The sequence below is a fragment of the Rhagoletis pomonella genome, unplaced genomic scaffold (assembly GCF_013731165.1).
Source record: "Rhagoletis pomonella isolate Grant_MI unplaced genomic scaffold, Rhpom_1.0 Rhpom_scaffold_00007, whole genome shotgun sequence".
Taxonomy (NCBI): Eukaryota; Metazoa; Arthropoda; class Insecta; order Diptera; family Tephritidae; genus Rhagoletis; species Rhagoletis pomonella.
This window is the reverse complement of record NW_023458561.1, coordinates 30,413,160-30,425,069: the sequence shown is the minus strand read 5'-3', so window position 1 is coordinate 30,425,069 and position 11,910 is coordinate 30,413,160. Positions and strand designations below refer to the sequence as shown.

The 11,910-nt window shown below is 35.1% G+C and overlaps 1 protein-coding gene across 1 annotated transcript in view; it reads right to left on the bottom strand.

Moving 5' to 3' along the window:
* Positions 1 to 2,111: 2,111 nt before the first annotated feature.
* The window catches only part of LOC118742573 (nose resistant to fluoxetine protein 6-like), a 41,260-nt gene continuing 31,461 nt past the window's right edge, over positions 2,112 to 11,910 (bottom strand). Inside the window, exons 2-7 of the mRNA XM_036474743.1 lie at positions 10,341 to 10,767; positions 6,580 to 7,447; positions 6,407 to 6,526; positions 3,538 to 3,783; positions 2,902 to 3,445; positions 2,112 to 2,815 (exon numbers count right to left, since the gene is read on the bottom strand). Coding sequence (XP_036330636.1) covers positions 2,684 to 2,815; positions 2,902 to 3,445; positions 3,538 to 3,783; positions 6,407 to 6,526; positions 6,580 to 7,447; positions 10,341 to 10,740 — 2,310 coding nt within the window. The 5' untranslated portion in view covers positions 10,741 to 10,767 and the 3' untranslated portion in view covers positions 2,112 to 2,683. The remainder of the gene's footprint in view (positions 2,816 to 2,901; positions 3,446 to 3,537; positions 3,784 to 6,406; positions 6,527 to 6,579; positions 7,448 to 10,340; positions 10,768 to 11,910) is intronic.

Sequence of the window (11,910 nt, the reverse complement as noted above, 5' to 3'; positions counted from 1 at the left end):
TATAGGTTACGACAATAAGTTATGAAATTGGCAAAACTTGGAACCGTTTGTGATAGTCGAATAACCACGTTTGATATAGCACCAAGATCAGGCATTCCGGAGAGTAATACACTATCGCCTGCCTCATTACAAATATCGAAGCGATAGGAAAATCCATAAGAATCACAAAGTACAAATAGTTTTATACCACACTTATGTGGCTTATTGGGCATGTACTGCCGAAGATGATGATTCATTTTAGTGGCGCAAATTTGCCCATCAACGCGAAGGCGAGCCCTTTTTGGGACCGTATCAAACCTTTCATTTAATTGGTCTGAAAAGGATCTTGTTTTGAAGAGAGGGCCATCCTTTTTGTACAAATTTTTCCTCATCAATAAAACTTAAACATTTTTTTATCCTTTCAAACTGCTTTAGTAGCATTGTGCCGCTGATGAGCTTAAATGCATTCTACCCCAATAATTCTCTAAGCGAGGACACCGATACAACGACCTATATTTGCTGCTCTGTTGGTTTCTAAAACTATCTTCTCTATAATTTGGTACATTAGAAAATAGTTGAAATAGTCAATCGGTCCTCGCATCGAAACAAGTGATGCAGGTCAACTTTTTTCGCCACAAAACGCAATTTAATTGTCGTGGTGCTGCATTCCTTTATTCCAGCAGATTATTTTACTAAATTCTTTCAACTTAGGGTCTATATATTGTACAGCTGTAATAGAGAATAATTACATAGTTAGAGGCATTATTAAAAAAATCAAATTTAATTCGATTAGCGCATATAAATATGTCAAAACATATATGTATGTACATACAACTGGGCCCGAATCACGATGCCTATCTACTGAAATAAAATGACAGCTGTTTTCCCTCCAATACAATTTAAACTGAAATGCCGAGCACGCCATCGAATGCAGTAATCTCAAAAAGAAATTTCTAATCGATTCGATCACGGATGATCACGGTGATTCGGGCCCTGGATTAATTTTATAGGAGGCGTAAACCATTACTCTCCGCTGCAAATTTGTTTCATTAAAATTAGATTTGAAGTGCTTACAGCTTGAAAGCAAACATATTTCAAACGAAAAATATTTACATAAAAACAGCTGATAGAGAAGCGATTTCACTTTTTAATTGGTTATGTTGGTCGGAGTTAGTTTCTCATTTTTATTCTAGGTGTGTTCGATGACAAAATTCATATGTATAGACCGCGTGCGTTTAAATCTCTTTTCTCACTTTCCGAAAAGTATTGGTAGATTTGTATCCTTGGCCAGTCCGACTTAATGCGTGCGTAAGGCCAAAGACGGAGATTTTGAATGGGTATTTCCTTTCTGCATAGAATTAAGAGATTCACGAGACGTGTTAAGTGTCGTACCTTTTTAGGCGATTTATAACTTCACCAAAATGTTTTTAAACTATTATACCCTACGAATATATTAAACCGCTGTTAACCGATATTTTACATTGTACAATTTTAAGACAATACGTCGTTTAACACGACTGGGATTCACATTAAATATATTTCAACAAATATGTAAAAAAAAAAATGCTCTAAAAGCAGTGAAATCTTCGAAGGTATAAAATCGACGCTTAAAATCGGTAAACGCTTATAACTAGGAAAAACTGTATATGCAACAGATTTTTATGCCCAGTGAACTAAGTGTGGTTTGGAGAATCATGAGTGCTTTTACCGAATTGACATTTAGACCACATTCCAATCTTTCTTTCACAGTTAGTCCAATACTTGAGGTGCCTCCTAGCTGTTTGGTGGAGTGGAATTTCCACAGCCCTACCATTGGGGCAGGCGTGTGGGCCAATAGAGAGGATACTTAGATTTGTGAATATAACAATCTTTCCAGGACGTTTAGAAAGTATGAGGTGAGGCGATTAGCATCTTAGCTATAATTGACCCTTATCGGAAATAAAAGACGTGATCTTTTTAATTTTTTTATATCTGAATCAAATTTATGAATGATTACATAAGCATTCCGCAATATTTGTATGCATAAATGCATATTTTTTGTAATTGATACTTTTCAACAAATACTTTTATTTTTAAGCATACGTCCATGTACATATGTATAACGAGCCCTAACCTTATTTTTGATGCAGAAATATTCCTGGGTCATCTAGATTCTAGATGCATTTCTGCATTAAAAAGAAAATTAAAAAAAACATGTTGCTTACGTTGGTTTGTCGGTAAGGGCTCGATATTTATGTTGAACATAGATTGATACAGTTCTATAAACCAAATACAAAATTAGCCAAATTAAAAAAGAACATCTATGTACATCCTTATATTAAATATGTAAACTTATACATTTTCGTCTATATACATACATATATATGTACATTAAATTCAGCGTCTTAAAAAATATTGTATGATAAAAGTACAAATATTTGAATTCGTCTAGGTGTGAGCAATTTTAATACCTACTACATATACCATTTAACTTAAACTTATATTTTCATTTAAAACTTAAACGTATTTAACTACCAAGCTGGATGGATAACGATCACAATCAAATTAATACAAACAAAAAAATAGTCAAGGCGTTTACAGCAAAAGCGAAAATCGAAGCGTTTAACTCAAGTAAACGCTAAGATTTCTAAGCGTTAAGCAGCGCCTTTCAAACATAGCCAAAATATTTACATATTTACAGTTAAAACACAAATTAGTTGCATATCTAGAGACGCTTCTGTTTGAGTCCGCCTTTTGGCATCAAACTGGACCAGTTGCAGTAGGGCATTTCAAAGGCCAGCGAGAATACCACAGATGCCAGATACACAATGACCACAAAACCAGATGTCAGCACACACTATAAATCAAAAAAAAAAAATACTAATCAATTTCAGTAATTCTTATAAAATTTAAAATTTTTTAATTAGCCAAACCACCACTCACCAACATCAACGGATCAGCATGCGTGCTGGCATTCGTCAAGCTAAAGAAGAACGCTATCACAAATGGATTGATCAAGTAAATGCCATACGACACCCGATTGATGTGCTGAAACACTTTTGCCTCCAAAATGCGCGACCACCAGATGCCACGACCCGTCGCGCTACCGACAATCATCCAGCAAATACTCAGCGAGAAGAAAAAGCGCCCAAAGATGAATAAAGACACGGCCGACAACACTGACATGTCACGCTTGATGGTCGAATAGATGCAAGTGAAGAATACTAATATAGCCAGGTTCCACATGCACTTTTCCTTCGTCTCGCTTAACTCAATTTGTGAGTTGCGTTCCAGCAGATACCAGGCCGTTGCAGCGCCCACCACGTAAGGTAGGATGCGCACAAAGGAACTCATGTAGATCTCAGTACCTGTAGCGAAGACCGAGTCAAATGATAACTGAAATTTTGAATCCAAGCCAATCGAGTAACTCCAAGCAATGGTGCCGGCAAAAATAGCCATGGTAAAGCCTTTAACCAAACGTGGATTTCTAGAAGGAGCAAATAAACATATGTACATATGTATGTATGTATGTATGTATGAGTGCTGAAATTCTGGGTGCCTGGGTGCGTCATTACTTACTTGGTATAGGTGAAGAGTAGTATTGTGGCTAACACAAAATATTGCATTTCGCACGCCAACGACCAGGTCCAGTTGAGGCACATATCATTGTGGCTGTAGAGGTTCTGTATGAAGAGCAAATTACGCCACCAAAATTGTGTGCATTTCTCATCGAAACGTTCACTGATGTGATAGACGGATACGTCGGCTATGTACGCATAGAATAAATCTACTGTGCCCATCATCACCAAGTACAGAGGACCTAGTCTGCAAAATAGTATAAAAATTAGCAGTAAAATAGAGAAAATATGTAATGGCATAAGTATTTGAGAGTATGGAAGGTGTGCATGGACATCTCTCTCGTCTGGGTCCCTTTTCGTAGAAACTTACAATGAAATTGAGAGGGCTGAGGAGTTGACTAAGCCCGGAGCGTATCTTATCTTATCCAAAAATTTGTATGGATCTCCGAATGTCCGAATACTAACTTAAATAACTTCATCGACATCGATCTCAGGATAAGATTGAATACACTGGGTCACAAATTTAGTTTGTTTTTTGTTCTCCAGACGACACTATTCCTACTAATTCCTATGTAGAATTGCTGGGTAATTCCGAAAATCGAGTTAATTTTTTTTTTCTATGGATACGTTTTTGAGATAGTTTTGCAATTTACCGTTATTCAGCTTAAAAAAAGAGTGGATTTGGATTTCATGCGAGCGCGCACAAACTCAAAGCTGTCCCTGGTAGGGATGTTCAAATAAGATCGGTGTTTCTAAAAACCGGTTGTTTTAAATTTGGTTAATGATCTTTCTAAGTTTTTTTTTTTAATTTATGTGTTAATCGTTTTTTTCCTTTAAACGGAAAATTCGGTTTTTGCATTCCCCAGCAATGGTTAATTATTTTGTAAATCTTCAAGATAAAAATACAATTTTACGGCGTACCAAAAACTCCAAATTGACAATTAAATTTTTTGGTTGATCTGGTAGCTAAGCATAGCAGATTGTGAAGTCGATTGTGAATATTGAAATTTCGTACTAAGTTTGAAACTTGGTTTTGTACGTCGTTTGTAAAAACATGAAACAAATCCTATTTCCCTTGACAAACATTGTAAATAAAAAAAAATTACTCTACACTTAATTTTGTAGTTGATAATATTTTACAATATTTTATCTATAAATTGAAAAAGTTTTTGTTTGTGAAATGAAGTTTGTTTTTATATAAATAAGTCCAACACTTTATTAAATTTCTTATTTTTGGAAATAAAGATGATATATAAAATAAAGCAAAAATATTATTTTAATTGATTTGCGTTGAACAGCAGTAAGTAATAAGTATAAATGAAAATTTAGTTTAATTCGATATTTTGTTCATGTGTTTTGGTTTTTTGCAATGCTTTTAGTATAATTCGGGCTTTTTCGGTAAACCAAAAAGATCCGGTTTTTAATCCAGTTTTTTTAAATAGAATCCGGGGAAAACATTATATGTTCGTTCCTTCAATTGCCACATTGCAGTAAGGCAAAAATGGCACACTATCGCCTCTCCTTATCTTAAAAATTGTCTTCTACAAAAGCGAAACAGATGCAGATGCATGAACAGGTGTATATTTATTCGTCCAAATTAGAAATTTGTAAACAAAAAAAAAAACCTTAATTTGTATTGGGAGGCTTACCAGGGAAGTAAGTACGAAGAAGTAATTTTAACGTCTCCTTTGAACTATCGGACTGCTGTCCATCTTTGAACTCAGCAAGTATAGTTAGATTGGAATGCCCTTTTCAAGGAATATCCCCAGTTCTGCAAATTCTATGGAACATTAGCAATCCGTTCATTATATTACTAATTTTCCGTGGAAACGATCAAGTTAAAGAGTAAAAAAGGGATGCTTATAAAGCCACAACTCTCGATATTAGTGGGGTTTGAAGAGAAAACTATCCACTTGGAATTAGCGCGTTGAGACTAAATAAATATCACACCTGGTCCGCATTGTCACAGCTACAACTTCCCTCCCATTCCATAAACGACTGAGGACCTATATAGCACTGATATCAGCCGGCATCATTTGCAATCCAAGACGTATTTACATGGTTAACTCCCAAAGGTCTGGCATTGCCACAATTGTGGAACAACTATATACTATAAGCTACCTCTGCCGAATCCTAAAATGGAACATTTCGGACAGTTAAAAAATCAAGTAATCCGTCAGGTTCTGCAATTCACTTTCGAGTGAATTTCAACCCCTGCCAATTTGAATGTAAAGTGAATTAAAAGACCTACCAGAATTACTGATAGATAAAAAATTTCGTCTTTATCAAACGACTTTTGTATAGCTTCCAAACAGTAGAAATTCGCGTACCAAAATAATTAAAGTATTATTTGGAAAAGCTGAAAAATCTTGAGGATTTAAGGCAATTACGATTTAACTAATGTCAGTTAATCTAGATAAATGGGCACGTTGATCCCAGATATGTACATTGGTACATAGACGCATTGGAGGAGACAACAGACGCGTGTATTAATAGATCCGGCTCAAAACTTTTATTGGCACAGCTTTACAGGCCGAAATGCTGGAAATCTTGACGTTCATCAAAACAAACATGTAAAAGGGGGGTGAGAGGCCGGTCTTTTGTTATTTTTCCAGCAAAGTCAAAGTTTGAATTTACACTCTTCACCTCTCGCCGATGAACTAGCGAGACAAATAACGTTTTCGGTTGTAACCGGTAACCGGCTTGGTCTGTCCTAAGATTACTTTAATCCGTCCACAATCTATCCCTTAGGTATAGTCAAGTCGCCTATTAGGACTTTGTTGCATTGCATTCAAAATTTATGGCACAAGACTTTAAGCATTAACAGCCCACGCACCTAGTTAAAGAAAATCAATTGGCCTTCTATTTACCTCAGATAGCGATGGAAGAGCAATTTAAAAAACTGTTTCACATTTTGAATGAAACTATTATTACGTATCGTTTCCATCTGTTTGGTATTTCGCATGAAGTTGTAGGTTTGCAGGAAGCCACTGAAAAAGGTATTAATTATATTCGAGTTATTTCAGCATATGAATTTTCGTACCTTATAGTGAAGAAAGCATCCACCAAAATCGGAGCCGAGCTGACGTATTGAAGGAAAATACGCTCTCCATAGGAAATCAGGAAAGCCTTATTATTTACCGTAAAATACATATACCACATCACATGGAAAAGTACAATCCACATCGCACAAACTGAACGCAAGCCATTTATGACTGGAATTTCACGCGTGACACATTTCTTCAAGGTAAACATCTTATCATAGTTGTCTAGCACATCAAAGCATTTGACAAAATCACGCAAGTCTGGTAAAGGCTGGGCATCCTCATTGTGAGCAATTGTCATGTTTGGTGTAGTAATGTCATCCTCATTAGCATTAGCTGCCACAGTGTTCTTCTCTCGGCTAGTTTCTGCAGCAGGTTTGCCGCGCAAGAAAGCTGCGGCCAACAACATTATGCCCGTAAACGTCAGAAACGCAGACATCATTTTGAAAGTACGTTTTTCAAAGAAACTTTTACTCAATTTCAAATCTTTTACATAAACCACTTGCGGTCGTATGTCGTAGATGTCGCTCTCTACAAATAGGCCCCTCTCTAAATATGCTGTGGATAATTCTTCGATTTCACGTGATGTGCAGGTGGTGGGCAAGCAGAGCCCAACATGAATAATTTCTTCAGACATCATCTTGATCTCCACCTGCCAAGGCGAGTGATGGCGCAAATACACAACCCGATAGTCCACATCGAAGGGAGCACGTTCGGTGATGAGGGCAAAATGCATGATGCGCTGATAGTTCTTGGAGAGTGTAATAGCTACGGGATTTTTGACAGCTCCACATGCTTCCCGACTGCCCAACCAAAAATTTTGACCAAAAACGAAGCCTGACGGTTTGGTGGCCGAAGCGTCGAGTACTGAAATGCAGAGAAAAGAGGTTAATGAACAGAATTTAAAGGTGAAAAAATGATTTGAAACAACTGTGTTCCAATGCGGTATAGAGTTCATTTATACATATATATATATATATATACTAGCTTTAACCCGCGCCGCCCTGTATGGTAACAAAACAAACAAAAAGAAAAAAGTGTCTAATTTTATATATTGAAAATGGCTTGAAACGATCCACAGTGCCGGCTATGTGGGCAAAAATCGAAGAACTCGTTGTCTGCAATGTGAACGTGTTTGGTATTTTTGTAAAGGTAATTTATCCACTAAAAAGAATTACATAAACACAAATTTCGCTATTAAATAAATTATATGCCGCCAGGAAGCCACTAAAGTAAACAAATTTTATACTAAGAATTTTAATAAGAGCACAGCCATGCGTGTAAGCTCTTCACGGAAGCAAATGCCAAACATAGATTCCTTGAAATAAAATGTTGGTTTGACGATTTTTATTTCCATATAGATAGCAGAATCCCTATGGTATTCTAGAAAAACAATTTTTTTTTGCAAAGTTTCAAAAAATGGTAAATTTTAATGGAATGAATAAAAAAAATATACATACAAATGTAAAAAACATAAATTTTTTTAATTGTTTTATTAAATAGTGCGGGTTTTTAGTTTCCGAAAGAAAAAGTAGAAACCTGCTCATTTTTTGCACTTTTTGAAGTAATGCGTTTTTCGCTAATGCATAAAATCATAAATTTTTTATTTTTTGTCAGTGCCATCAGATCTGCACGATTCGTTCTATTTTCAAAAATGAAGTGTCAGATTAAAAAGCTTGACCTGTAGACAATAGAGGTCTATTTTTTATTAGTTGCCACCTGTTAAAAAATTTTATTCAAATTTTTTAATAAATTAAATGAATTGTTAGAGATGGATATCAATCGAAATGTGTTTGTAATGTAATGTGTAATGGATTTATTTCTTAACCGCATGTAGAGAGTTGCCACCTGTCAAAAAATGAAATTCCATTGGAATTAAAGGAATCAGTTTGTTGAAATAGATAGGTATCACCATATGGGAGGCAGATGAAAGAGGTTTTAAGAAGGTTGCAAATATTACGAAGAGGGTTTCCACCTGAGTGTAAAATCAAATTTAGTTAAACTAAAATAATAGTTGTGTCAAACCAAAGGTTTACGACGTCGTATTTGTTATTTTATTACAAGTGCATACATTGTCAGTCAGTGATTTGTTCTGTACTGGACTCTTAAATTACCCCAGGAATGTGTTGGTTTTTGCCGGCTCGAGGTCAAATTGTTTTATGGCATTTTAATTAAAAACACAGGTTTTTAAATTTTTCTCCACGGAGCAGACGTGTAATCAATTTGGCCTGAAGGCGGTTACCGCGGTGTAACCGAAATATATTGGAGAAAAATTAAAAACCTGTGTTTTTAATTAAAATTCCATAAAAAAATTTGACCTCGAGCCGGCAAAAACCAACAAATTAAGAATTGAAAAGGTCGCCAAAACCATCATCATACCTCAGGAATGTTTTTACTCTGCAATTATTCCTTGCTTAATATGCCAAATTTTTTTCTTTTGTCTGATACCCATATTGATAGACATATTTCAGTTACCTTATTCCCTTAATTAAAATGAATTTGATTGACCCTTCTACGTGTAATTTAAAAGTAAAGCATTTTCAAAACCATTTCAATTGATACCCATGTTGTAATATCTAGTTCATTTAACTTATTAAATAATTTTAATAAAATTTGTAACAGGTGGCGACCCGTTTCAAAAAACTAAAACTTTATTGCACATCTGCAGGTCAAAATCTGTCATTTGAGCTCACTTTTGAAAATAGAACGAACCATTTGTGGAAACTTTCGGGTCGTTTAATGGTTCAGTTAATTAATAGAAAAAAGCGGTTTTCCGGTTCAAAACCTGTTCAGTTCACGTCCCTGGGTACAGCTGCACCTCAATCGGTTATACCGAATTCCAAAGAATTAGGCTATTTATTTTGATGCTCTTACTGAAAGGATTATCTTAATCGATCCAGTCTCGATATTTCCTTTTCAGGAAATTCTAGGACACAAAGTATATCTCATTAAATTTAACTGGAACTTTTAAAGTTTTGACAACCTTCTTTAAAAATAATTTATTAATAAAGCTTACTCAAATTTCTCTTCACAACTATTTTAGAAACAAAGCTTACTTGATCCTCTATTTCCGATTCCGAATTACTAAACACGTGGCATTCCTCTTCACAGATATTTTCAAATAAATAGTTCATTTAACTTGAATTTAATAAATATATAAATAAAACCTTTTTAAAGTTCATATTAAAAGATTTTAAATAACATATTAATTAAATAGATTTTGAATTTCCAAACAGGTGGTAACCCTCTTAAAAAATATATTCGAAATAAAGCTTTCCTAATCCTCTCTCGTTTGACACCCATATTAAAATATTTCATTTAACTTGTTAGTAAAAATTATTTCGAGTTTTTAAATAGGTGGCAACCCTCATGAAATATATTTCTAGAATGAAGCTTTCCGTTTGATGCCAATATAAACATAATTCATTAACATTTAAGTTAAATTGATTTCTTAGTTAAATTGAAATACTTATGACTCAAGGGTGTATGTCGAACTTTTTTCTGGTACGGTGGAATATACATATGTATTTATGGAGTCACAGGCTTTTACATTTCAAAAATACTACCACCATCACCAGTTAACACTACACGAATCCTCAGATATCAATAAATAATTAAAAATTTTTTATACGGAACAAGCTAAAGCGCAGCTAGCATGTAGAGCAATCTACCGGTCGGGATTTTCATTATCTTAACAAGGTGGACTCAAATTACATTGTGTCATATATCGAAAAATCATTTCACATGAGAAAAAACTCACCTTTCATCGCCCACGGTTCCTTCCGCAAAATCCCATGCTGGATATGTCTCATATGTCGACTGCAAGCCTCATTCACATTGCTGCCATTCGCCATGCTGGCCAAACCGAATATCATCGAGACGCGCCTCAAGTATTCATACACCTCATAGTCCTTTTCTCTAAACTCAAAATCCAATTCATCTTCATATTCATCATAGCCATAGCTGCTGGAATTCAAAGATCGTGCGAGTGGTATAGCTTCTGGAAATGTATTATCGCTTGCATTTAAGTTTTTATATGGATGCGAATAGGGAGCCGCGGAATTGTTGAGATTTACAAAATAACTGGAACTGTTGCGTTGCCCTTCAACCACGAAGTTCGAGCAGATGATGCCAAATAAAATTAGCCAATTTTTGTACATTGTGTTGCGGCGTGTACAAAGTCGTTGCTGGGACGCGATATTTTATGAAACACAAATAAATTATATAAGTATGTATATTGTGTGAAATAAAAATAGTTAAAACAAATTTTTATTTTAAGTACAGCATAGAGTTTTAATATTTAAATATCCCAAAAACCAACCAATCTCTAACTCACACTCCGCCTAAGTGTCCGTGAAGAAATACAAAGTAGAAATGTTCTTTAGAGCGCATCTCATTTCCTTTTTATTCTAAGCCGCTACGTGCGATCTCATCCGAAGTTTGGAAAAATAAATTGAAGCGACTAAGTGCAATTTGTATTGTAAATACCCATTAGTTGCATGTTCGAAATCATGCGGACAGCCCAAAAAAATTTGATATATGACCGATTTGCAACAAATGTTATGTATAGTAAGGCTACATACAATGCATACACATTTACTTTTGTATATACGTACATAGGTATATGTAAGAACATATTTATATTATTAGAATATATTAGTACATAGTACTTTAACATTAAGTTCCACGTAGAGACTTAAATATTTTTCATAAAAAGCTGACACATGCCACATGAACTAATCGCCTTTGGGGGCTTGTGCCTATTGTTAACCAATTGTTCTTCTTGTAAGAAGCGCAATTGTTGTTGGCACAAAGGTTTGAGAAATATAAGTGAAAACGTGTCAAGCCCATCGTTTATCGCAGATGAGTATTTGGTACAGGCGCCTCCATCAGTCAGTGCACAGCTCCCCAGCCAGCAAAAAATATTCACATTATGCCAACATTTTTCTTTTTCGCATATTTTTGGTGTCCGGTAAACATCCGTAAATTTGCATAGCTATTTCCAAAAAAATACTTTTGCATGGAAAGCCGGTTTATTTACTAGGTTTACGCGGTAACGAGGAATGTACACGTTTAGATAAATATCCTTAATAATTTTAAAACATTTTTTTATAAACATTTGAAAATATGTACCCTGCATCACTCTCCATACAAAACAAAATCGGTACTGCGTTTCCATCGGAAATAAAAAATGTCTTATATTTTCTAATATGGGAGGGACTGGGAATTTAATATTGCTCTCAGCGACGACGAAATGCCCATTATAACGGACGGCTCCAAAATGGATATCGGAACAGGATTTGGCGTCTTCTCTCAGGCGTTATCTGTGA